Below are 26,066 nucleotides of genomic sequence, written 5' to 3'. Positions count from 1 at the left end.
TCAGGGAACTGACGTGCGCTTTATTTGATAGTCTTTCAAGACAGCTTAATTATGATTCTAGGAGTAAGGTAACAAACTGATGCCTTTCTTAGAGTTCACAAAATTAAGAATCTGCCAGAGAAGGTTGAAACTTGAAAGTAGAATTAGGTTGTAAGGCATATGATTAGATCATTAGTAACATGCAGACAGAGTCTATATATGCATGTATATCATTTGACATACCCTCTTAGGGAAGATAGAGTAATGTTATTTACTTTCTTTTGTAGTACTCTTTACTGTGAATCTGATGCAGTGCGACCATGTTTACCATTGTTAGATGATGTCTGTCGTTGAAACTTGGGAGTGCCCTATCCTTTATCATGTGTAATATATTAAATTTGGACATCTTTTGGCAGTTTTTAGAGCAGCTAATGGCATCAATACTCGCTCGCTGGGTTGCTTGTGAAGTAAGCTTAGTGACACTAGTTGAGGTAAGTTATCATATACATTCTAAGGCCAATAAAAGTTCATTTGATTAAAGCTTCATCTAATATATGACTTTTCTTTCATTGTATAAAAAATATTCATTCTTCATGAAGCCAGCTGCCAGAGTTTCCTTTTTAGAATTTTATGAGATTATTGGAGAACAAAGAGGGCTCTATGTAAAATTTCAACTCCATTTTGATGAGTTGGAGTGTCTATATTTGGTATGGTTTTGGTCATTAAAATATCAAACCCTTGAATACAGATTGCTTAGAATCAGTATATTTTTCTATGTTGATATCGTCATTCTAGAATCTAAATATATCTTTTGTGCTATCTAGTTTGTGATACGACGTTCAGTAATTAGAGAATAAACATTCTTGGGGTCCCTTGTGAAGCTATAATATGATGTATTGAAATATTGACATTAGGTCAACGGGGAGAAGCCCTTTTTCTTCTTTACTTACAAAATTAGTGCTAACGTAAGATTCATATGAAATGAGCAGGGTCCAGTTAGTTAGGATCTGTCATTAAGAATGATTTCATATTCATTCCGTGGTGTAGAAGTCGATAGTCATTAAATTTTCTGTTACACATTGCATTGAATAATTCATCTAGCTTTCTTTAGATCTATTTCCATAGATTCTATATTTTTAAATGTTAAAGTATTGCAGGTACGAAATATCTTTAATCTTAACTCATCGGATGCTAAACATTTTGTGCAATATTGCTGCCCCTGGCTACTTCCTCCCCTTGTTTTGAGAGGAGATGTGACAAATCTTAATTGGTTATCTAAGGTGAGCTTTGTTACAAGTTCTTTAGATGATGTACTTGGTGAACTATCTATGGTATTAACAAATATGTACTTTGTTTGGTGATATTGTAGTGATCTAAATGTCTTCTACCTCTTTTGTCTTAATGTTCTATACTTGTGTTCAACTATTTTGTATGTTACCCTTTCATTATGTTAACTGGCATCTCTTACTGTTTAGTACTATCCTTTTATACTTGTCTCACATTTTCTTACTGTGCAGGCAGACTTGAGTCAAATGCTTTCTCTACATAATCGTCTTGTTCATGAATTCTCTAATATTGTCCATCTCACTCTTCTTTCCATAACTCTTATACCCCAATATTCTTGGTATCTAATTGCTTGATGTGTGCATTATGTGGAACTGACTCTGGTATATTTCCAATTTGCTATCATGAGATTTTCTGTGCTCTAGTTATATAAGTGATGGATTCTCTTCTGTATTTTTCCTTCTTTGCCTAGGTTAGTTCAGGTCATGTCCACTGTCCACCAATGCCTTGTTTATTATTCTACATTGGGAGGTTTATGTCTTACCAAATAAAACTTTTTACAGTAAAACTATATTCACTGATCTCTTATGACATCTTTTTATATGATTCTAGTCAATAACATGCACTTTGTTCTTCTCTGACAAATGCAAACACTTGTTTTAATTGTGGTCAGCTACTTATATATTTTTTTTTTTCAAGTTATTTCGCCACCAATACATATTCACAAATTTGAAATATCATCTATCCAAGTTTAACATATGTGTTAAAAACTTAAAATCACAGTCAAATGCACAAAGAGTATCAGTTGCTTACATGTTGATTTTTGTTTCATATTATGGTGAAGTTGGAAAACTTGTTCCTTCTGTCTTATGTCTAAGCAAGGATGCAATTGTCTTCCAGAATTTTTCACAAATCTGATCTTGGGGTGGGGGTTTGGCTAAGAATCTCGACTAAAAACACAACTGTTTACATTTATTTCATTTTTCACAAAATGTCCTTACTTTGTTGAACACAATTTTTTGTTGTTTTGTTTATGTTGTTTATCTGAATCTTGGAGAAGCTTGGTTTTGTTTGGGGTGCATTGATAACATGGATTTTGCCTTTCTGGTCTATTATATTAAGGCCTCTCTGAACTTAGTTGATAAACCTGTAAACTATTATCTGAAAATATTCGCTTCTTTTGCTTTTGCTTCCTGTGATGAAAATGAAATCCTTCATGTAACTCTTTGTTACTCCTGTTTCATGTCCCAGATTAGCAAAACAAAATATCATGTAAGTTCTGAGGTTTCTTTTCTTTATTGTTTAATTTTTTATGGAGTCTTTGTTGGATAAGGTTCTTCTAGCTCGGTGGAACACAGAGGAACATGGTGTTTGGGAAACTGACATTATTACTTAATCTGCTCGAATTTTGTTCTCTTTATCTGAATCCTTAGAGTACAGCATATTTCACGTGTTATAAGGTGCTTTCTTATCTCACTTTAATTGATATTTTTCTTTATTGTAGATAATCCACACCTAGAATCTGTATATTACCAATTCAATCATAATTGTGGAACTCTTGAGGTTAATAGATACTGACATAGTTTAGGACTTGCAAATCATATTGTTACCTAAGGTCTTGTTTGCTTTGAGTTTAGGAACCCTCTCAACTGGTCTTGAGACTCATAAACTGGTTCAATATTTTTATCTTTTTCATATCTAATGAAGTTAACTCTCTACAAAATAAAAACTAAGAAATGAGACTAACTAATCGAGATCGGACTTAGTCTCAAACTAAACAAGGCCTAATAAAATGGAGTTTAGATATTACAAAAATTTAAGGTAGGATGTGCTGAAATGCAGATTTGTTTTCATATCTTACCGATAGGTTTCTATAGAAAGCATGTGTAGTGCTGAAAAGAAACTTCTTTTGCTGAACAAGCCCTTTGTGTTTTCATACATATAAGTCCTGTGTTATGATAGCATATACTAGGACATGTTATATGCTTATATAGTGCACTTTATTGCAATGGTGGTAAAATATGTGTGCTAATCAGCATTTGTTTTCATGGATGGTTTGTTTTCTCTTTTGGTGGGTTGGTTTGCTTTATTATCTGTTTCTTCTATCATATTACAATATAAATTTCTCTTTCGTTCCTTGCTTTCTCTGTCTATTCTTAGATACTTGATTCCTATACAATTTGTGCAGGTTTCTTGTCAGCATTTGTCTATTCTCGTGAAGGATTACTTTGTTCCTATTTTTGCAACGTGCATGGCAGTGCATTGCAGTGGAAGTCCAGATAAGGAAATTGCTGGAACTGCACTTTGTGAATCACTTTTGCTTTTTGCTGAAATTACAGAGCTTGAGCGAGATGATCTTATAAAGAAGCATATGGTATAATTTTAGGGTCATCTAATAAACAACCTATGCAGTATTCTTTTTGCTTCATAGATTACATTTTGATAATGCATAAATTGTCATGCCGATTAGCTTGGATGACACAAATCGATATGGATCATGCCAGTGAATTAGTAGTACCAATACTGAGGGAGAGCATTGACAGTTGGTACAAAACTACCACCCCATGCATACCATGCCAATTTTTGTCTGTCCCTATGCCTATTCCCTTGTTGACCTAAAACCTTTTGTACTTTCTCCTTTATTTTTGTCACTTTTCCTCTACTTTCTTATTCCCTCATTGCTAAATTTTTTTTCTTTATTCCCTCCTTGGTTGTCGGAGCTTGTACTTGGGTGAGGATTAAAGCTCGTCGCCACCAAAATTGCCACTATTGATGGAGATGATTGGTTTTGGGCTTCCTTAATAGAGTTAGTGGCTGGGAAAGTAGGTTATATAGCTTGATGTTCCCAAGTTATCACAGTCATTATATCAGTTTGATGGATAAACTATCAGTATTGCCATAGCTATGCTGGTTGCCTGGTACTGCCACTCCAATGTCCAAGTTGGAAGCCACTTCCTCCTGGAAAGACCTTTTCTCTCTTCTCTACTTTTGTTGCTTGTCACAGTGTCCTTCATCACTTATTCCAGATAGGAGTTTTGATCAATTGCTCAGATATCTTTTCAATTCTTTGTTTTTTAGCTTGATCGTTGGTGGTCTAGCCTTCAGTTTGGGCTTGCTAGAGAAGGAAAGGCTAGATTAGGCTATGGAGACTTAGGGCCAAGCTTGCCTTCTTTCAGTACATCTTGGTTGAGCAGTTGAGCTCGCCATGAACCTTTAGTAACTCTTAATGCGACCTAAAGTAGAGAAACTTTTGATCAAAAATTTAAGTTTCAGAGATATTTAAGTTTTAAACTTTAAGGAACTTAATTAAGAAAGAATGCTTCCAAAGAATGGCGTTGAACTCAAAAGTCAAAATAAATACTAGGTTAGTTGATCAAAATATATCATGTTCATCAATTATTGATGATATTTTCACTATATAATTGGACACCTTCAACAGGAATAAATAATCAGCTCACCTAGAAATAGATAGTAAATATTCTTTATTCCTAGACTCTGCTATCATTTTGATATCTAATATATATTTATTTTCCTTTTCTAGGTAGCAATAGTCGGCTTTCTTCTCTCTCTATCCTCAGCTTCTCCTGACCCAGAAGTGCCTTATTTTACCAAGGATGTCGTTGTGCTTTCAGTAAAAACAGTTGTTGATGGTTTTGTGGAAATGTATGAACTTCCTTGAGCCTTTTATCTTTTCAATGGCTTGTACAAGTATTAAGACATTATGTATACTTCGACTGGTGTTTCAGGTATGACAATTCTTACGGTATATGCATAGCTGATAAAGTCAACATCTTTCGGCCTGATAGAGTTTTTAAGGTATCTATTTTTGTTAAAATGTCTCCAGAGCCTTGTATTTCTGTATTGATTTCAAGAAATTGCATAAGTAGTTCAAATTATACTGCAGTTTCTAGTAGAAATGCATTACCAGATTACAGCTGCTAGTCATCCCCGGCATATGTTCCAACGACTATCTGCATTTGAAGTTCTTATCCACATAATTGGGCACAGAGCTCTTGTTCCTAGCACTTCCTAGTAAGCTTTTAATTTCAATTCTTCTGTAATTTGTTCATTTTTCTCTCTATTTTTTCATGCTGCCTCATTCTGGTATTCAAGGATGTGAACTTGCAATATTGTGCAAATAGAGTGTCTGATTGCATCACTCCAATTTTTTTGCCCCTACATCTAGTGAGGACTATCTCTCACAGTCTAACATTTCTTCCCAACAATGTGCTCATGCATCAGTATTTATTTTTTATTTAGGTAATTCTTTTGATGAGGTTTTCCATGTTGTTGTGTTACAAACTAACTAGACTCGACGCTACAAGGGTTTGCTCTGATACCAAATTGTTATGGACCGATTGAGTTGAATCGCAAAAGGGAATTTAGGCTTCAGTTAGTTGAATGATGGTTGATGGAGATGATAGAAGGTGGTGGATTTCGATTATAGGAGGGATGATCGTTGTGGTGATGGTGGAGGAAGAAGGGTGGCGATGGTGGTGATGAAGACAGATTAATTTACTTCTACTTCTAAGTTATTTTACTCTTACTACTAAAATAAACTCAAAGTTAAAATACATTTTCAATGCTTGGATGATTAAACAAAGGAGTTTAACCCCTTTATATATAGAGGTCGAATATAAAAAGCCTTACAAGGACTAGCTCTAAAGGTTTATATGACTTAACTGGATTTGCCTTATAAACTTACTTGATTTAATTAGACTTACCTTAGGAGCATATGACTTAATTGGACTTATCTTCAGTGTTAACATGATTTAACTAGACTTATCTTAATGGATTACATTACTTAACTAGACTTTTTTTAAAGACTTATATCATAAATTAATTAAAAATAAATAAACTCGATCCATCGAGCTCAATGCCCCCATTAGTCGACCCGATCGGACCCGGATGACATCATGCGGTGACCAGGGAAGGTCAAATTTGATCACAGAAAGTGGATGGCAGCTTTGTATTAGAGCGATAAAGGGTTCAGTTTTTATCAGATATTCTTCTTAGGCGGAGCATAAATAAAAAAAGGAGTTAGTTTGATGTGTTGTTGGAGTGTGACCCTTTATCATTGTCTAGGTCTTCAAAAAGAAGTATTGCCTCGTCTATCAAGGTTGAGGCCTATGAAAATTGTGTATGTTTACTGCTGCTTGTTAACCTGAAATCAGTTCAGAATTTGCAGGTAATATCCTGCTAGTAACTTCAAGAGATGGCCTTGGGATGAAATAGGTTATCCACTATCCTCATTGCTTTTTTGGATCATGCATTGTAGGGACTGAGATAAATTCATCTGGAAAGATATTTGGATTATCCAGATTAACTGACAAAGTAGAAAGATGTGAACTTTTAATTTGGGCACAAATAGCCACTGAACTAAGTGAAGCTTGGCTTTGCATAAATGTTTTATGATTAACTGACAAAGTAGAAAGATGCATACACTACTCTACTATGTCCTCACAAAAATGTTTTATGATCTCATGCACAAAGATGTGCAGCTAGCAGCGAAACATTGAGTGACCTTAATATTACCTGTTTAAGATTCGTCATGCCACATGACATAATGAGTGGTTCACTGTTCTTAGTTTACAAATATTATCCAGTTTTCTACAGTAGATTGCTTCATTTAGATCTGCAGGACATTTGTTCGTAGAAATTTGAATTACAGATTGCAAATCATGACGTACTATGCAGTATGTACTGTTTCTGCTTCTTGATTATTGCAGAAATTGCTTCTGCATCTTCTTGATTTTGTCTTAATTGTGGCATATTGATTGTTGCATACATTACTTCTGCATTTTCTAGATTTTGTATTTATTGAGTCATGTTTCCTCTTTCAGCTATATAATAAGTATTGTGGGAGACTTTCTCCTGAGTCAACCTTTGCAAGAGCAGTGTTGCGTTATTCTATCTAAACTGATTGATACATATAAAACAAATCCTCCTAAAGAAATTGTTAGCGTTCTTGGTGAACAGCTTCAGGTGCTTTACCCCATCCTCTAATCTATTTTTCATACTTTATGGAACTTCCATTTTCTACCTTTCCTCTTTATTCTTTTCGTTATGCATCTCTGCAGTTTTTGGTTTCCAAGTTGGTTGCTTGTCTCATACCTCTCAAACACCAAGATGAAACAGCTATTGAACATTCAGCAGGAATTGTATCTCTGCTTCATCAGCTGATTGTGGATGCTGATCCATCACTTTATGACTACATAAAGGTATGACTAAGTTTTTTCAGTGTATATCCTGATCACAATGAGTTCCTTGTTCTTTCCATTTATTTTTGTAAACAGTTTTATTTACTGTATTTGTATTCCATCACCAATTGCTCCTCTTTTGAGATATGTTATCTTTGTGACTTTAATGTGATTACAGGACTTGGAGCCATTTCCTAAACTTGATTGTTTGAAGAGCATACGTAGTTTTCAAAGTGACCTTTGCATTTCCTACTCTCCCAGAGATCACTTTCTGAAGGCAAAATTATTTCTCTTAAGTTTTTTTATTGTTATGTTTTTTATCCTACTCAGCTCACACCTTGCCTTTGATCTTTTAGTTTGTTATGAGAGCTCTGTACCTTCCACAAAGACTGCGGTTGTTGAGGTAGTCTTTTTGGCTTTAAGTCAGGTGTTCATGCATGCTTCTGTTCTTATTTTTATAATATTCTAATCAATGAAGGTGACTGTTTTCTGAATTATTTGAACTATATTTAGTCTAGAAACACTGCGAGCGAAGTTAGTCTCGGGAGAAATCATCCTTAGAGAAACAAATTCTGTGGAGGGGACACGGGAGAGCAGCTGTTGGGGTGGCGATCCTGATGTTGTTTCTGCTATCTGGACCCTTGTTGGCCTTTGTAACTCAACTGAAGCAAATGATATGAGTGCAGTACTTGCTGATTTTATATCTAGGGTTGGTCTCAACTATTCACCTTGAGACACAATGATGCTATTATATAGGTGTACTCTTTCTTCTATTTTTTTAATCATTTATTTTATTTATTTGTGATTTTCACAGGTTGGCATTTGCAATCCTTATCAAGTCATGTTTCATTTGCCCGAGAGGTTTTACCAAAAGTATCCTGTCCAGTCTTCAAACAATGTTTGCTTGAAGGAACCTAAATTTTACACAGATAATGGGGTTACTGAAGAGCTTTTGGTTGATCTCATAAAACTGCTAAAATCTTATTTGTTGGATGTTTCTGTGAAGATAGTGGATGTGACTTCACAAACGCTAAGAGTAAGTGTTTCAGATTATGCTATCTCTAGCAACGTAGATCTTATTATCTGTCAATATTCAACAATATTAAAGCTTCTAGCATTGAAAATAAAATATATTAGTTTCCCATGGTCACTGCCAAATTACTTTGCCTTTTTCTTGCATATGTTTTTACTGGACCTTCATATCCATGTAATCATGGCATAGACCAAAAATGCTAGTCACATTAATCTTTGCCTTTTAATGATGTCAAGTGATCCATCCATGTAGAAGTAGAAATTGTTACATTGTTAGAACTTAGAACTTATACTTGCGCTTTTTGGGACTCTTATATCATCTGAAAGTTAGGGCAGATATGGTGATCCTTAACTACAACCATACTTGGAGGTTGCAGCCACTAACTGCGTTACACGGACCCTGGATTGTCAATATTTGGGTTTAGTTGTCCACACCAGTTGCTAAGAAGCCTAGGCATTGTGAGTTCATTACTGTAAGAAGCGTGTGACATGTGGTGTTGGCTTAGTGTGGTTCATCACATAACATCTCCCGCTGTGTTTCTGGCAATTACATGTGGTTAGGAATGTATCCATGCTGTGCTGTTTGATTCCTGGATTTACACTTCAGAATCCAGATTATGTCCCATCTTTTTTAAGCTGATTGGAAAAGGGGTCCTCCTCCAGGTTCATTTGGACATTAACCATGGGTTGGTAATTAAATGAAGACCTTAGGAATTTATTTCTCGTTCAACTCATTCATGACTTGATATTCAACTATTATTACGTTGGTTTCATGTCCTTATGAGTGTGTAATCACCTTATGGAACACACTCATTTCCTCCTCTCATACTTTCATTTGTTCATTCTTCTCTTCCAACGGAAATGAGGGATAAGATAGCTTCTGTTTCATGGCTGATGAACTTTGCTGAATTATTTTCTACTTGGTCATATACTAATAGATCAGAAGCAAAAGTTTGCTATATCACTAATTTTCTAGTTTATGCATTATGATAATTTCAGTATGTTCATACTTCATAGTATTTCTGCTAATATCATTATAGAATTCACATTCATAAGCATATTTACCTTTTATCATAAATTCATAATAGTGATCAGAGACATTTCTCTACCATTTTCTTTTCTTTTCTTTCTTATATACTGGTGCTTCCTGTATAAATAATAGAAACTTTAGGAACCGTATATTATTCGTAGAGATGCATTAGTATGCTTGTTATGCTCAATGGATTTAGATAAAGAGTACGCACTTCCATTTAACATAAATGTGTAACAGCTTTTAAAAGTTGATAGTTTGATACCAACTCCCTAGCAAGAGACAAGTCTATTTAGGTTTGGTTTGCCATGAAACACATTGAACAGTTAATGAGTTGAATTGTGTTCACAGTGGTTCAATTCAAATTCAGATTAATACTATGTGGGAGAAGTTTGAGCTTTTTGCAACGTAAATCCAGTTGATTATCCTTTGGGAACCGGCCCACTTTTGACTTTTGACTTTTTTTGGGACAAAATGTACCCCCTCACTATCTTTTTTCCATTTGTCATGTCATCAATAACCTCCTTCCCTACCATCATCAGAACTCTGTTGATAGCCTATTCCCCCTTACTCCTTTCTTCTTTCTCTTCTCTTCTCTTCCCTTTCCTCTCTCCCCACCTCCCCTTGTCTTCCCCAAAGCTAACTAATTTGTTTTTAGCAAATACTTAGCTTAAGAGTAATTTTGTCTTGAAAAGTATTATTCATCAAGGACAAGAATTAGATATAAAGGACAAAATTGATGGTCTGTTTCTAGTTTTTATAGTATGATACTATGATGTAAATCACCAGTCTTAGCCTCTCAGGGGACAGGGACACTTAATTATAGCTAGCTTAACAGGAAGTTTATCATAGCTTGGCGTGGTACATGACCTTCTTACTCTTCATTTAAGTTTATAAGCTGGTTGGAAATTTTAATTATTTTATGCTCCCTGATTCTCTTATGCTTCTTAGCTTACATTCATGCAATTCAGTCAATTATATTGGTACTTCTGTTGGTCATGCTCAGGGGATTCTTTCGACGGAGAAGGGTCAGAATGTGCTGCAGTGCCTTGATTCTCATGAGAGGTCCTTAATTGCGGTAATTTTGCTATCTGCAACTGATTGTGGCGTTGTGTGCAGATTTTCTCTATCTCCTGCTTAATTGGTTGTCTTTTCTGGCATAAATTTTGTTTCCACTTTTTGGCACATGTTTCCTTTTGTTTTGATATGCAGATTCACTCCAAAGGTGTTAGCTTGGCAATTGTTGAAAAGTTAGTTTTGGATTCTGGAAATAACTCTAGTGGTAAGTTATTTCTTAAATATGAATTTCCTCATCCTTTTTTCTTGCCTTGATGCCTTCTATATTTTCTCGGAAATTGTTGTCAGCATTGCATCAGCAGTAATTTGGAGCTTGCTATTTTATTTGTTTTGATAATTAGGATACTGTGCACTACACTTTAACTTTCTGTGTTCCTTTCATTTCCAATTGGTTGTTACAACTAATCAGAAGTAATTCATTTATAATTGTAATCTTGTTATCCTGTATTTAGTTTCACAAATCATGCAGCTGTATGCTCTGTCTTATGATTCTGTTGATTATTTTAACTTTAAGACCAAGAAAAGTAGTCTAAGAGTAACTAATCTGAGATTTTTAAGGCTTAAAATGAAATAAAGAACAAAGAGAATCCAATCAGTTTGCCTGGTAGCAATTTAGAAGGTTTCAGGCTAGAGATGGGAAAGCTGGTCAAGCTCATGATCAGAGCGCCAAAATCTAGATTCATAATTGATGAGTTCTTTCTACTGATAATTACGCCCTAGGATGGCTGTGCCGCAAAAGAGAAAAAGGAAAAGATGAGGGAGACTATCCTTTGGTTGCTTGCCGTCGACCTCGTCGTCGCTGCTATTCGCTGATCATCTGAGCTCGAGTTGTTCACACCCAACACGGTGTCCTAGCTCAAGGAGGAAGAAAGGCAGGTGGGTTAGGTCAGGTTTGAATAAAAACTTATTTTGCGGATCCATTGGGTCCGAGCAGCTGGAGTGTGGACAATCGACGAAGAGTGGCGACGATGAGCGGGTTGCTGCTACGAGAGGTGCCATGCGACACCGTTCATGCCACATGCCGGTATGCCGCCGGCATGCCCCGTGCCGATTGGCATGGCCATAATTGATTATACCGTCAGTCTTGTAAGGGTGTTGTCGAATATCTTGTGTGAAGATGTTATAGAAAATTTGCCATTATTGTGGTGACTTCACCTAGATAGTGATGTAGTTACTAATTTGGTGACACTTAAGTAGTCTGAATTCTGGTCGATGTACTGATTAGTTGTGGCAGACACAATTCGAAGATAATGTAACTTTAGGGTTAGTTTCTTTGGTTTACTAGTTTAGCTGTTATTTAAGTCTTATAAATCTTTTTTTATTATTTATGATCTTTGGTGTGTTTGTACTTTGTATATGTATCCTATTAAGCTTGGAATATTTCGGTTGGGAATGCTTTTGGATCCTGTGATTTATTTCTGGATAGTTTCAGGAGTTCGTCTTTGTTTTACTGTGTACTTCTTAGGAAAGTTTGGAGAGTAAATTAGGAGCCCACCTTGAAGTAGATTATTGATACTTTGAGGCTGACACTGTGCCAGGTGGCACGAGTGAGTTTGTTCAACATGGCATTTTACACAGCATGTCCCCTGCACGTTCTAAGCTTGTCCACAGCCTCAATACGGCAATCCTTGGTTATGACAACTTAAGGTATATCTTATGGTAAAATTAGAAAATGATTTTGGTGTCTTTGGTGTATGCAGTTTCGCTGGAAGATTCTTCCCTGTGGCGCACAGAACATAAATCCTATGATACTTGGGTGTGCTCTCTTGTGCACGCACTTATTAGTCACTGTGATGATACAATTTTACGGTAAATGTTTTGCTGCAATAACTTAGGCAACTAAATATTATTCTAGATGGGATGCTAATGTACTGTTTTTTATTGGATTTCTAGACTCTGTCAAAATATAGTTCTGTTGAAAGCCGAGGCAGCTGAGCTTTTGCTTGCTAGTGTGCTGGTGAACCTAGCAAAGACTGACTGTAGTGCTGTCCTTTGTGATTTAATTTCAACAAAGGTTTTCTGATTGACTTTCAGTATCTCTTATCAAATGATGTCATCTTTTTGAATGTATTTTGATCTATTCATGTGATACTCTAACTCTCCTTATCCTTTTGGCAGGTCCAGGAAAACATTTTTCTTGAATCCAATGATTCGTTGAAGTCAATCCAGGTGCTATTGGATGCATTAAATAAGCTCAGATCCTTTTATGTGGCTGAAAGGGCTGGCTCGGTTGCAACTCCACTTAAGGTAATGATGTGTTAATATGAGGAAATTATAATATTATATATTCTATAATTTGGAACATTATATGCATATTTTTTGAACATTGTGCAGAAAAGCAGATCCTCTACTTCTATAGAAGCTCGATGCACATCCGAAAGATCAAAAGGTCAAAAAATTAATGTTCTCCTATCAACTTCCTTTTGGAAAAAGGTATTACCATCATTAATTTTTATGTCATTTCAGCCTAATTTAGTACTTTATTGACAGCAACATATTTCACATCCTCTTAACAAGTTTCTTTTTTAAAGGTTTACTGGCTTTCGGTTGATTATCTTGTGGTAGCTAAAGCGGCACTTGTGAGTATAGCTCCTAGTATTTCATGTACCTCTATTTTCTGCTGGTTAAAATTGAGAGTTTATATATCTAAAATCTAAATTAAATGTTTCTCTTTTTTTGTTGAAACTAAGGGTAAAGGAGAATGGTATTGAATCCGATGGTAGCAACTGGAAACACGATCAATTTTTTTCTAGTTCATCTTCACGATATTAAATTTAACCCAACCTAGTCTATCTTGAATTTATAAACTTCCCTCTGTCCTTATTTGATCTTTGAAATCTTAATCTCCTCTTCAACCATTTCTTATCATAATGGTGAATGGCAAAGGGCAGAATGCTGATGAGGGAGAGCAGATGCGATGAGTGACAACCATCTGCATGGTTCATGTTGGATGCCGCAAAAGTTCTTGATCAGGAAACTTTAGAAGCAAACAGTGAATATTAAAGTTAATAGCCAAATTATTAAGATTTTGTGTAAGAGATTGGCTTTTCTCTTTAGGGTTCTTACATGTATACCTAAGAGTTTCCTTATTTGCAAGTACACCATTTTATATGTATGTGTGCCTGTGTGTGTGCATGTGTGTGTGTATCATATTTTGCATGTGTTACATCAAATACTTGGTTCGTGTAATAGGTTACCTTCATGTTACTTCTTTGGCAATTAAGAGTTAATTTCTGAGTAAGAGTAAAATTGAACTATTTAAGAGGAAAAAGACATACTTTTAACTATAAGATGTATACATGTAAAATGAATAAGGGCATTGCATTAAATGATTCATGCTTTCATATCTTATCGGTTAGTTAGCTTTGACGGGTATCATAAATTTTGAGGGGCATCCACACAAAACACAATGTTATTAGGATATGGTTGTGTACATGAGGGGGAAAAAAACTTGCCCCTTATATGAACTGGACGTGGAACAGCCTTACCATATACATGCAGATAAAAAAATTGTGTATATATGCAAAACACATTCTTTCTATTTTTTGCTTGAAATTTTACTTTGTTCCTTTGACATTTGTTGTTATCTTTGCAGCGTTGCTCATCATACTTCAGTACAGTAATGTATGTAGAACTTTGGTGCGAGGAACATTTTAATTGTCTAGCACTAGGATCCCCTGATTTCTCGCATCGAGAGTTGGTTAGTTTATCATTTATCTCTTTTTCTAGAATAAATATTGTTGCATTTTAAAATGCCATGACCAATCCTTTCCTCTTTCTTTTCTGCCAGTTGCCTCAACATGTTGATTTACTGCTTGCAGCATTTACCCAAATTAATGAACCTGATGGCATATATGGGATCATTCAATCCAATAAGGTTATCTACTTGTAACAATGTCTACTCATTATATAGTCTAGTCTTCTTAGATAATGTTTTGAGTAATTTATTTTCTCTCCTTATCTCCTGTACTTTATGCATATGTTGTACTGGTTACTTGTAGGAGATCTCAGCGTTAGAATAGCACAAAAAAATTTCTGTATGTTAACAAAGTTATAATATAATGGAAACATGGCATTTTTTTTCTAGTGATAAAGCTTCCTCAACCAATATATTTCCGTCCTACCATATGGATTACATGATTAATGGAAACTTTCTTGTGGTAAGAACAAACCCTTAGCTGTTTGTTCTTGGTTTGATGAATTCTTGTCCATTGTTCATATTTTATCTCGAGCCATTTTAGAAGTCTACATAGCAACTTTGTCTGTTACCAATTCTTCTACTTCAGTTTGTTTTTTTTGCTTGTCTCTTACTTCAACCCCACTTGTGATAAAATGCAATTTATACACGAAAATATTTCTGGTTATGACAAACTCAAGAACCACAATCATGGACAACCATAGTCACTATTTAAATATACATCCTATGCATCCTTAGGATATTGCATCCTTGTTTTTAGGATTTGTTCTAACTGCGTATTTGTATTGTGTCGTATTGGTATCAGTATTTGTATTCAAACTTCATAGAATTTAATGACTATTTTCCTTGTGTCTAACTGTTTGACAATAAAGACAGGAGAACATAACAACTGGGCTATAGTACCTTAGTTTTTTTTCTTCACAAACTATTATACCTAAATAGGCTGTCTTCCAAACTTAATTCCAAAATATGGTCTTGTAAACTACGTACCACAATCTCAATAGTGGTTCCAAAAGACCATCACCCACATATGTGGTCTATTTGATAGTACAGAAATCAATCGTCATGTGATTTTCATATACCAATCAATAAATGAATCATTATATTCAATTGCTATGTCCACCAACGTCTCATTTATTAATATGTCAATGTATAATACATGGTGATTGTAGAGCTCTTGCTCGACGGTCACGTGCTTGTCCATGCACCCACCCGTCACACGGGACACACGTGACAGGATAATTGGGTTTGTTACACATAAATAAACTTGTACTCATATAATTCATCCCAGTGGTAAATCCTACTATAATTCAAATAAGTTAGCATATGAGTATCTAAATCCATAATAATTATACTAGACTACTACATAGTATGGTAGAATCACACATACCATGACAAACTATCAAGTTACGACTAATATATAAATAAAATGTAATTCAATTTGTATTTTACGAATCACAGTCTAATATAGTGGAAGATATAATTATACATCATATGTATAACCCAATTTTCACATAAACTATCTTCTATACTACTTCTAGCTTATTTTATCTTTGCTCTAAAATGTTTCGTCAATAATCTTAAGTTGTTATCAGTACTACCTATTTGAGTGTTAAAAAAAATAAATAAAGGGTCATGAGTCAAAGGCTCAGTAAATAGATATATCTTCTGTGATATAATCGTACTATAATCTCCTCAAATATTATAACATGATGTATGACAACCATGACCGTGTTTTGACAATTTCCAATGCAACCACATATGACGAATGATAACCACTTGATAATCATTTATATTAAATGATAATTAAATCATTGCATTTTTTAATATCTCAGCCATTATTGTTAACTTTAAATAACACAATCATACTAGGCCAATGAGCATAGCCACACCCAGTATTTGCTTCATTATTCTGTACAAATGCTCAAACCATATCCTGTCATTTGTTAAGAGTGTCTCAATTATAATCATACCTTATTATTTACTAAGGGTTTCAACATTCATCCAGGCAAGGTACCCATTTAGCTGATAGAAATCATACGATGATAACTCAATATGCCTTAGCGAATGACATGTCTAATCATCTGTGCGCATCAGACTCAATTAACCTCGAATATAAGTCATAATGCAGCCCTAATCTTGGCATCTACTCGGATATCTTCAAGGTTTTACTATTAACTAATATAATTTCCAAGGTTCCGAAACTCAATATCGAGATCGGGATCGGTCGCCCGAAAAAACAATACGATTCGACCTTATCTGCTATCCGTATCGGATCAGACTATATTTTAATTAAATAAATTCTAAATATTATTTAAAATGTTGATAAATTTTTGAAACTTTTAAAAAATATATAAGAAAATAAGAATAACAATTACTCACATATAAAGCCTAAAAATCTCTCTTCTTCTCTATCCCTCTTATTGCTAGTATGTTGTATCCATCACTCTCTCGCCCTCATTCTCTTTCTCTCTTCCTCTTCCTACTCTCTCTGCCCCTGTTGTAGAACACCTCTGCCTCATTCACTCTCTTTCTCTTTCCCTTTTTCTCTCTCTCTCTTCTTGCTCTCTCTCTCTCCCTGCTGCAGCAGACCTCCGTCTCTTTCTCCCTCACTCTCACTCTCTTTCTCGCAACAACCCGCAGCAAGCCTGTAGCTGCAACATAGCAGCTGTAGTTTTAAGTGGGATTGGTCGTATCGGCTGATCCTGACCTAAAACGGATCGGGTATCAACCGATACGATCGATACCCTAGTCGTAACTAGCCAACTAGCTGGTTTCGTCCCGAATTGGAATTGACCGAAACTGGGATCCATGATGATTTCATGAATTTCTTTTTAAATGATAAATCATATGTATTTATTTAGTACTATAATAAATCATGCATATCAGGAATTTATGTGGTAAAGAGATGTTATGTTCTTAGATTACGAGGAAGATTATGTTAGGTGTTTGGATTGAAAGTAGCTTGGTTGGTGGTGGAAGGGAGTGAAGGAGAACCCATGGTTCTAATACCATTGTTATGTTCTTGGATTATGTGGAGGATTAGGTTAGATGTTTGGATTGAAGGTAGCTCAGTGAATGGTGGTGGAAAAGAGTGAAGGTGGGGTGCTAAGGGATGGTGATGAATGTGGCTTAGGAGAGAGATAGGACGAGGAGGGAGAAGGGGTCGCTCCTAGGAGAGTTAGGGTTGCGACAGAGGAAGGGAAAGGTCTAGCTTGCGTCGGCAAGGGGTCGACGGGAAGGCTAGGGCACGAGGAAAAGAGAAGAGAAGAGAGAGGTAGAGAGAGGTAGAGAGAAAGAAGATCAATCGACCCTCATCCAACTCAGGTGCACTCCACATGGCCTTGCCTGATCTGGCTTTGGACTAACCCATTGACAATAAGTAAACAAATCTAACTAGCTAATAAACCAAGCAACTAACATGAACCAAACTCCTAGATTGGGTTCGTAATAAGAAGTCAAAGGAAATATAATGCATTGCAATTTGCAATCATATCTATCACATGCCTACTTATGCTAGAGATCAATTTGATATTAAAGTATGAATAATATATCCATCTCCAATCATATTTATATTTTTTGCATATTTATGTTCGAGATCAATCTAACAAATGGATCATAAAAATATGTTTATCTTTAATCATCTCTATATAGGATTATATAAGCATGTTGAAAACCAAAACAATATGTGTATATGTAAATATGTAATATCCTAGTTTGGAAAAGCTGACTAACAGATAAGACTATTTACTATCTAATCTGAATACACAAAATGCATATTTTCACGTTCGTCAAACCAAATATTAGCTTATTGCTAACAAGATCCTCAGGGTCTCAAATAAGGGGTTCAGGATTGGCAATGGCAGTCTGGCATGGCAGAGGCGGCAATGGTCGAGATGGTCGACATTGACAACAGAGAGAGATAGAGAGGTGCTGGGGCGTCGACGACTAGGCCCACTGCGTCCAACAAGCCCGACCTTGTTTGCTGGGCCATCGGCCACACGCTCCCTCGGCTGCATGCCACAAGGTCGGCCACATTGTCACACCATGCAAACAATTCTTTTTTTTTAATTTTTAGGAATTAGTTTTTACAGTGACTTTGCAAGTCAATACCTAATACTTGGAAGTACGGTCCTTAAATAATGTTCTCATGTTAACTAAAAGGATATATGGAAGCCATGGAATACATCTTCCATATATGGATCACTGTATTCCATCGCTATGACCACCCGTTTGCATGGCTTCACGTTGATCCCATATAGCAATGTACTCATAACTCAAAGGATATACGGAAACTATGGAATATGTCTTCCTTTTAAATATATCAATAATCTTCCAATTGTTTTGGAGAACTTTGCTATTAGTTTTATAATTTTATCTTTTATTTATCTAATAACTTCCTCAGCTTGCTTATCTTAAGTCCTGTTCTTTTTTTCATTTTCATCAGATGACATCTCAGATTATCAGATTTGAGCATGAAGGGAACTGGAGTAAGGCTCTTGAGTATTATGACTTACTCGTAAGATCTGCTCCAATGAAATGTATAGAAAACATATCAGTAGATCGGTCTAGAGATGGCTCTTCAAATTCTTTCCAAACAGAGGAAAGAACGGTAAATTGGGAACTACACAAAGGGCTAATGAGGTCTTTGCAGAAAACTGGTTGCACCCATGTACTTGATGTGTATTGCCAAGGTTTAACCAACCAGAAAGGCTATCTTCAACATGACTCACAACTTACAGATATACAGGTCTTCATTTCTTCCAGATATTACCTATGTCCTTTATTTCTTTGATTGTGTCAATCAATTTATATCTCGCCTTTTTGTACTTTTGAAATAAAATCATGTTTTGAGGCTGATGTAGTTTAGTTGTACTGACTATTTATTTTTCTTACGTAATATGGTGCATGCTGAAGTATGAAGCTGCATGGAGGGCTGGAAACTGGGATTTTTCGTTTTGCACTCCGGATGCAAGTATTCCATGTTCAACACTAGATACAAATTGCTGTCTGTTCAATGAAAATTTATACAGGTTTCTGTCTTTAGAACATTCTTGATGTCATTATGTTGCTATACATTCTGGCTGCACTTCATAAATTCATTATTGCTAGTAGATCTTCATCCCAACAACGGTTGTGCCTATCAGCATGCCCCTACGTGCTATTGGCATGCATTGACATGCCTTTAACACATTTTTAATAAAAAAAGTTTAGTGTATTTAGATATGCTTTTGAGTCGGTCGTCAATCCGTAGTTTTTGTTTGGAATATATTTATTAAGAAGTACACATTAGAGTCGTTCATCTTTAGATTATTTTTTATAAATGACCTATTTTATTAAAGATATAATAAGAGTTAAATAGAAATATTATTCAACAAATAATATGATTGAATTTAATTGATAATAGTTTAATAATAAAAACTAATACATAATTAAACGTAGAATAGTGGGGAGGATCAAAGACTTTATTTGTCAGTTCAAAAATAATACAAGAATGCTGCGTCAAATACCGTCAATAATCTTCAAAACTAATTCACTGATAGTATTGCTCTTTGTAATATCTCATATAGTCTTGATACAAATATATATTTTGTAATTGTAATCTGATGTGATATGCATATTAAACATGCGCATAAATGACTAGTATCGGCATAAGCACATCATAGGCATTTGCAATTCATGGATATGTGTGTGATTGATATGATAACAATGATGATGATAAACTCATATCATCTTATGAGCGCACGTTTCCTGATGTCCTGTTACCTATAAACTTAAGTCTTTCGTTCATTTCTTCCATTTTTTATTAATTACGTGTCGTGCATGTCGTGCATGTCTAGGTTTGGTCCCATGGTCTTGATCTTGAGTTGCACGTATGAATCTTTTCTCCTTTGTAAACACAATGCCTCTCTAAAAAGATTGTGTAGTAATGATGCATATCCCATCCCCTATCATCACCGCCATCATCTCTGGTCTCATCATTATTAATTGTATTTTAGCCTTCTAAGGGATTCATTGGTCGTGAAGATGATCCGGCTTGACTAGTAACCGATCGTGAAAATCTAGGTCAGCTAGTAGATCATCACCCTCGTTCACTACCTAAATGGCCACTCTTTGTCTAGCTTTGATGAGCTCAACCTAACATGAGTTGGTCAAACTCCTTATGACCATCCTATACTTCCTAGCAATCTAAGTTCCTCATGCGTGCTCTGTAGCCCATCCTCTACACCTATAACTCTCAGCAATAAATCTAAGGTCAAGGAGGATCTCCCTCCTCATTAAGCAATAGGTCTTACTGATTACCAGCAGTCTGCATTCACCTCATTATAGGATTCTCCTCATATTGAGGAAAACCAGCATCCAAGGGGGCAAAATCTACCTCATCTCTATCTTAAACATCTGTTATTTATTATAGATATAACCTCATGTTGTGGTGGACATATACCAATTTCTCCAAGCGTGCATACGGAAGATGATTTTGATTTTGGTACAATTTAGTGCAATAGTTGACTTATTACGTTGACATTCATTAGATGAGGTTATTTAGGAAAAGATGCGGAAAACAAACTTCTTAAGATTGACGGCCCCACATGATATATAATATTTGTCACATGATATAAAAAAGAGGGTCACATAGAATATTTTAGATTTACCATGGATCTATTACGGATTAATAAAACTCATTTCAAGTCAATAAAATCTATTTTGGGCCTCACGTGACTTATGTCAATCAAGACAGCTCAACACAAACTCATGCTGATGGGCACAACTCAGCATGGCAAGCAATTTAGAGAATCAAATGGCTCTCTTTTATTTTGACTTCCATCATTCACAATTTTCGTTCCAAAACTACTACTTTCATTTTTTTTTTTTAATTCTTTTGTTCTTGACCTTAATTTTGTTTTGAGTACTTTTCAACATGGATGGCCGTGCCATGGCATGGCATGTGCCGCAATAGAGGGAGAGAAAAAGAGAAGAGACGAGTAGTGCTTCGTCATCGCTTGTCGTCGTCGTTGACCTCGCCATCATCTGTCGTGCCTAAGGTCACCGATCGCGACATGGATGCCCTAGCCCTTGCTGGCTCGAGGAGGAATTTGACCCGACCTACTCGGGTCGTCGAGATCCGCAACTTAAGTTTTTATTTGAATTTGACCCGACTTACTCGAGTCGTCTTCCTCCTCGAGCCAGCAAGGGGTAGGGCATCCGTGTCGCGACGGGCGACCTCTGGCACAATGGGTGATGACGAGCGGCAAATGACGACAAAGAGTCTTTAGTGAAGCGCTGCCAGGAGGCACCCCTCATGCCACGTGCTGGTACGCCGCTGACATGGCCATCGTTGCTTTTCAAGCTGTGCATCTAATGCCATGTTTACAGGGTTGTAATGTCCTCCTCAATCTCCTCTATTTATTCTCTTTCTTCTTTCACTTCAACTTTTTTCATTTGGCAAAGTGACTGCTATGGCTGGCCCTGGTCAATGGTTGCCACCCAATACTCGATCTGAGCTAGGTGACATGTGGTTGGTATGCAGTCAGGCAGCACACATGTTTGCCGAATGGCACAGGGCAGTGCTAGTGGCACACCACACCCCATGCTGGGTGCCATTTCCTCATCGGCAAGGCCAACCTTGATATCCACTAATATCTTTAACAAGTTTCAGTTATAGCATCCTTTGTAACTAATAAACAAGCATGACTAGGTCCTTTTAGCAAAGATTTGTACACCATAAACAAGTATTTGCCATTTTGATGAACTAAGTAGGACTCTTTATTTCCTGAAGGTCGATGTTCTTATCTGTTCTGTTGATTTAAACTTTTGGTCAGTTTTTCTGAATGCTGCTGATATTTTATTAAGTGTTTTCTTCTTCTAGTTATTGACATCTTGATTTGTTTTTTTTATATCCAATCTTCTTATTACTTAAATTACTGTATAGTTGCCTGAAATCTTTGCAAGAGGGTGATGCTGGTGAGTTCCATTTGAAACTGACAGATGCCAAGAAGGTACTAGAAGACTATTTTATTAGCTTTCTCTTATGAAAAATTTATCATGTCATATTGCTCTTTTTTTGTCAATTCATTGTACTGAGATTTTTCCTTCAGGATCTTGTGTTATCTATCTCTAATGCAAGCAAAGAGAGTACTACATATATCCATTCTACTATTATCAGACTACAGGTATTCCCCTAAACAATAATCTGCATGATTTTAATTGATTTATAGCCATAAGTTCTTACCAATTTCTTTATCGGCAGATGTTAGACCACCTTAATGTGGCTTGGAAATTACGCTGGAAAGCCTATCCACATCAAGAATCAAAACCTTACCACAGAATCAATGATATTTTTCCTGAAGCTGTTGTTCCTGCAATGAGCCAGGTTCACAAACTTCCTTTTCTTATCATCAGTAGGCTTTCAACAGGGTCATGCATACCAAGTACTTCCTCTTTACCTTGTATCATACTTGATTTTGTGGTTATTTGTTTGCCAGGACGTTATGACAGACAACTAATTTGAACATCAACTCTTTCTTTTTCTTGTATCATACATGCTTTCAATTTCTCGATCTTTCTGTACACCAAATTGTTTTTCCTTTTGACAGTCAATAATCCTTTCTTAGAGAATATTTCTGCTAAATATACTTTTGTATGCATTGGGTCTTACCAAGAGATTACATCGGAGTGTTGCGATCGGCACAATATGTTCCAGATAGAACAACTGGTGCTTGACAGACCATCTTGTCGACTGCATGAAACTGATATAGGTCTGATGGAGCAGAAGTGTGAGCAGCTAGTCAGTATCTTCTGCGTTTCACTCAGAAATAGGATAACCTTTTCTGTGTCACATTTCAGGCGTAAAAGGAGATTCATTGTACAGCCCAACCTGACAATTTATACACAATATTTTGCTCTGATTTGATCTGTTCCATTTGATGGTTCGCCACTTTGATATTCAGAGTTAAGTTTGAAACTGTAATTCCCTTTTCTTTTCTACCATCTTGTCTAGGAAGACTTTCCTATCTTCCCTTCAGCAGTCGTGGCGAATGGTGGACCCAATCAAACGACAAAATAGAGGCACATCCTTACATGTGTTCCACTCCAACACTATGTCAAAAGGATAGGTGGCATGGGATGCTAATTTCGCACTTAAATTCTTGCATTCAAGATCTCTCTTTCTATGCTTGCTGAGGTGTCATAGAGATGATGAATATTTAATCTAATTTTAGAACTCATGCTCTACAAAAGCTGCAATTTATTAAGTGGGATATGTCAGCCCTCTTTGTGAATATGCACTTTTATCAAATTAATCATGCTCAAACTTGGAGACTATTTGCTCATTGCTAAAAGTTCTTCGTTATCTGTTCTGGTCACCTGATTTCTTCAGTCTTCTATTGTAGCTGGAGCCTTTGAATGCGGAATGGAGCTTCATTTTAAAGCAATCCCAACTACACCTTGATTTATTGGAACCATTCATTACCTTCAGACGTGTGCTTCTTCAAATTCTAGATTGCAAAGAATGTACAGAAGAACATCTGCTGCAATCTGCTTCCACACTCCGTAAGGTCATTGTCATCTTTGAATTCCTCCTCAGAGGCCTTTTTCAGACGGTCTTCTGATATTTATTACCTACATTTTTATGAATCCAGGGTACTAGGTTTTCGTTGGCTGCTGCAGCATTGTATGAGCTGAAGGAACTATGTGCACAGACAGAACAACAAACTACTTCTCATACTTATTTTCTTGCAAGGGTACATAATTAGACATTCCACCTTCCAGCAAATTAGTGCAATTTAACTTAATAACTGAGTTGCATAGATTAGAATAAATATTTTATGTCAGATCTTGCTTCTCCTTCCAGTCAATCTACTACATAATATTGTATGAATGATTTCCTTTAGTTCTTCTCTGGAATTATTATACCATGCCTTGGGTAGTGTTCTTCACAAAAAGCAAAATTTTTTGTCTTCAGCTAAGATCACTTGTTATATCTGGCTACTTCTTTTTCTGTTATAGTAGGAGATTGTTGCATAAATCAATATTTGTAAGAATCTGGTTTTTGTTTGCAGGTTTCTTTTTCAATTTCTATCAAGTACTAAGTCATGGTATTAATCTGGAAAGTACAATGTCATCAGTCCCGCCATCTTCTCTTCTTTTGCTCAGTATTAGTAAAATCCAATATAAGGGGTGACACCATGACAGGAACTAGTATGCATTATGCAATGGCTTGATTTCACAGTAATGTTTCGCATTACACAATGCCTTGATTTCACATTAATGTTTCGCGTTACGCAATGCCTTGATTTCACATTAATGTCAGCAGATTTAGTCCTTTTAATCTTTATGCTTCTCCTCTTTAATGTGTTTCTCTTCTGATTGATTGCATATATAGTATTATTCTCCATGTTTTGTATCTTTCATCATAATTCTTGTTGAGTGTCCATCTATCCAAATACTTCTCCCAGCTTGAAGAAGCTAAACTATTGCGGGCTCAAGGTCTGCATGATATGGCTATAAATCTTGGAAGATATATACTAGAGAAATATCCGATGGAAGAGGAGATCTCAAATGTTTACCGATTAGTTGGAAAGTGGTTGGCTGAAACTAGATCTAGCAAGTAATAAATAGTTACTATTTTTTACAGAATGCATTTATACAGTGCATTGGCTGAATCACATTTTCTCTATTATGTAGTTCAAGAACTATTTTGGAGCAGTATCTCAAACATGCAGTAGAACTTACCGAAGTAAGCAAGAGTGTGGATAAAAAGTTTATATCCAGACGGTGTCAGACATACTTCCATCTAGCACATTACACAGATGGTCTGTTTAAAAGCTATGAGGAAAGACTAGCATCTAGTGAATGGCAAGCAGCTATGCGGTTGAGGAAGCACAAGGTAAAGAAAAACTAACTTGCCATTTGGAAGTTAATTTACTTTTTCCTTTTTAATCTTAAACCATTATTTGATTCAGACCAGGGAGCTGGATGCACTGATTAAAAGGCTAAAAAGTTCCTCCAAGGCAAGTAATATTATTATTTACCTATATTATAGTATTTTTTTCCATAGTCTGTCATATGGTTTGTTTGCCTTATCTGATACTGATATTAAGCAGTTGCTTTCTCTCCAAAAGTCCAAATTACTTCTTTCTTATTTAAGTTATTGCCTGTTGGAGTCCTTTTAGGGTGAAAAGACAGACTATTCAGTAAAAATTCAAGAGCTGCAAAAACAACTTACAATGGACAGGGAAGAGGCAGAAAAGCTACAGGTATAAGCAGTGTCACACATGCAGTTTTGCATGACAAAACGGTTGATCTACTTGAGCCATAAATTGATTTGATTTAAAATTGATCATTTTTCCCAACATTTATTTATAAAATTCGAAGTGTAATTTATATAGACCAACCATCTGTGTTGATAATTCACTTGCATAATACATTTCCTCCATGTATTTCATCATCAAGTAGTTTATCATGACCATTCAGTTCATGTCTCATTTCCTAATTTTTTTTCCTATGAATATTAGAGCTGTATGACTTCATTTGATGATATCTTTGTTTCTTTTTCTTTTTCCCTCTTGTTAGGATGATAGGGATAATTTCCTCTGTTTAGCTCTGGAAGGATACCAGCAGTCTCTTGTCATAGGTGGAAAATATGATCTAAGAGTGGTATGTATGTGCTTCTGTTAGCATGAAGTATTAGCAATCTTTACCTCTTGCATAAAACAAATTTCTTGTTTTCAGCGGAAATGATTTATGCTTTATTCTCTTTTCAAGCACT

General features: G+C 35.8%; 1 protein-coding gene across 5 annotated transcripts in view; it reads left to right on the top strand.

Moving 5' to 3' along the window:
- The window catches only part of LOC140791995 (serine/threonine-protein kinase ATM), a 61,764-nt gene that overhangs the window by 22,204 nt on the left and 13,494 nt on the right, over positions 1-26,066 (top strand). For all 5 annotated transcript variants that reach the window (XR_012109666.1, XM_073142746.1, XM_073142745.1 and 2 more), the window contains 34 exons: positions 5-68; positions 396-470; positions 1,137-1,259; positions 3,452-3,637; positions 4,805-4,926; positions 5,010-5,079; positions 5,168-5,295; positions 7,107-7,248; positions 7,344-7,484; positions 7,642-7,740; positions 7,820-7,866; positions 7,977-8,172; positions 8,278-8,499; positions 10,532-10,603; positions 10,738-10,807; positions 12,303-12,411; positions 12,496-12,616; positions 12,721-12,849; positions 12,937-13,035; positions 13,134-13,181; positions 14,198-14,302; positions 14,393-14,479; positions 18,747-19,049; positions 19,217-19,332; positions 22,230-22,296; positions 22,396-22,470; positions 22,548-22,670; positions 23,689-23,853; positions 23,938-24,039; positions 24,754-24,905; positions 24,983-25,184; positions 25,261-25,308; positions 25,471-25,554; positions 25,871-25,954. Coding sequence is in view for 4 of the 5 variants with exons in the window: in XM_073142746.1 (XP_072998847.1) it covers positions 5-68; positions 396-470; positions 1,137-1,259; positions 3,452-3,637; positions 4,805-4,926; positions 5,010-5,079; positions 5,168-5,295; positions 7,107-7,248; positions 7,344-7,484; positions 7,642-7,740; positions 7,820-7,866; positions 7,977-8,172; positions 8,278-8,499; positions 10,532-10,603; positions 10,738-10,807; positions 12,303-12,411; positions 12,496-12,616; positions 12,721-12,849; positions 12,937-13,035; positions 13,134-13,181; positions 14,198-14,302; positions 14,393-14,479; positions 18,747-19,049; positions 19,217-19,332; positions 22,230-22,296; positions 22,396-22,470; positions 22,548-22,670; positions 23,689-23,853; positions 23,938-24,039; positions 24,754-24,905; positions 24,983-25,184; positions 25,261-25,308; positions 25,471-25,554; positions 25,871-25,954 (3,976 nt within the window). In the remaining variant the exon portion in view is untranslated. The remainder of the gene's footprint in view (positions 1-4; positions 69-395; positions 471-1,136; positions 1,260-3,451; positions 3,638-4,804; positions 4,927-5,009; positions 5,080-5,167; positions 5,296-7,106; positions 7,249-7,343; positions 7,485-7,641; positions 7,741-7,819; positions 7,867-7,976; positions 8,173-8,277; positions 8,500-10,531; positions 10,604-10,737; positions 10,808-12,302; positions 12,412-12,495; positions 12,617-12,720; positions 12,850-12,936; positions 13,036-13,133; positions 13,182-14,197; positions 14,303-14,392; positions 14,480-18,746; positions 19,050-19,216; positions 19,333-22,229; positions 22,297-22,395; positions 22,471-22,547; positions 22,671-23,688; positions 23,854-23,937; positions 24,040-24,753; positions 24,906-24,982; positions 25,185-25,260; positions 25,309-25,470; positions 25,555-25,870; positions 25,955-26,066) is intronic.

Source organism: Typha latifolia, chromosome 7 (genome assembly GCF_019914945.1).
Source record: "Typha latifolia isolate L0001 chromosome 7, TyphaL0001v2, whole genome shotgun sequence".
NCBI classification, from domain to species: Eukaryota; Viridiplantae; Streptophyta; class Magnoliopsida; order Poales; family Typhaceae; genus Typha; species Typha latifolia.
Note: the sequence above shows the minus strand (reverse complement) of the source record. Positions and strands in the feature narration are given on the sequence as shown.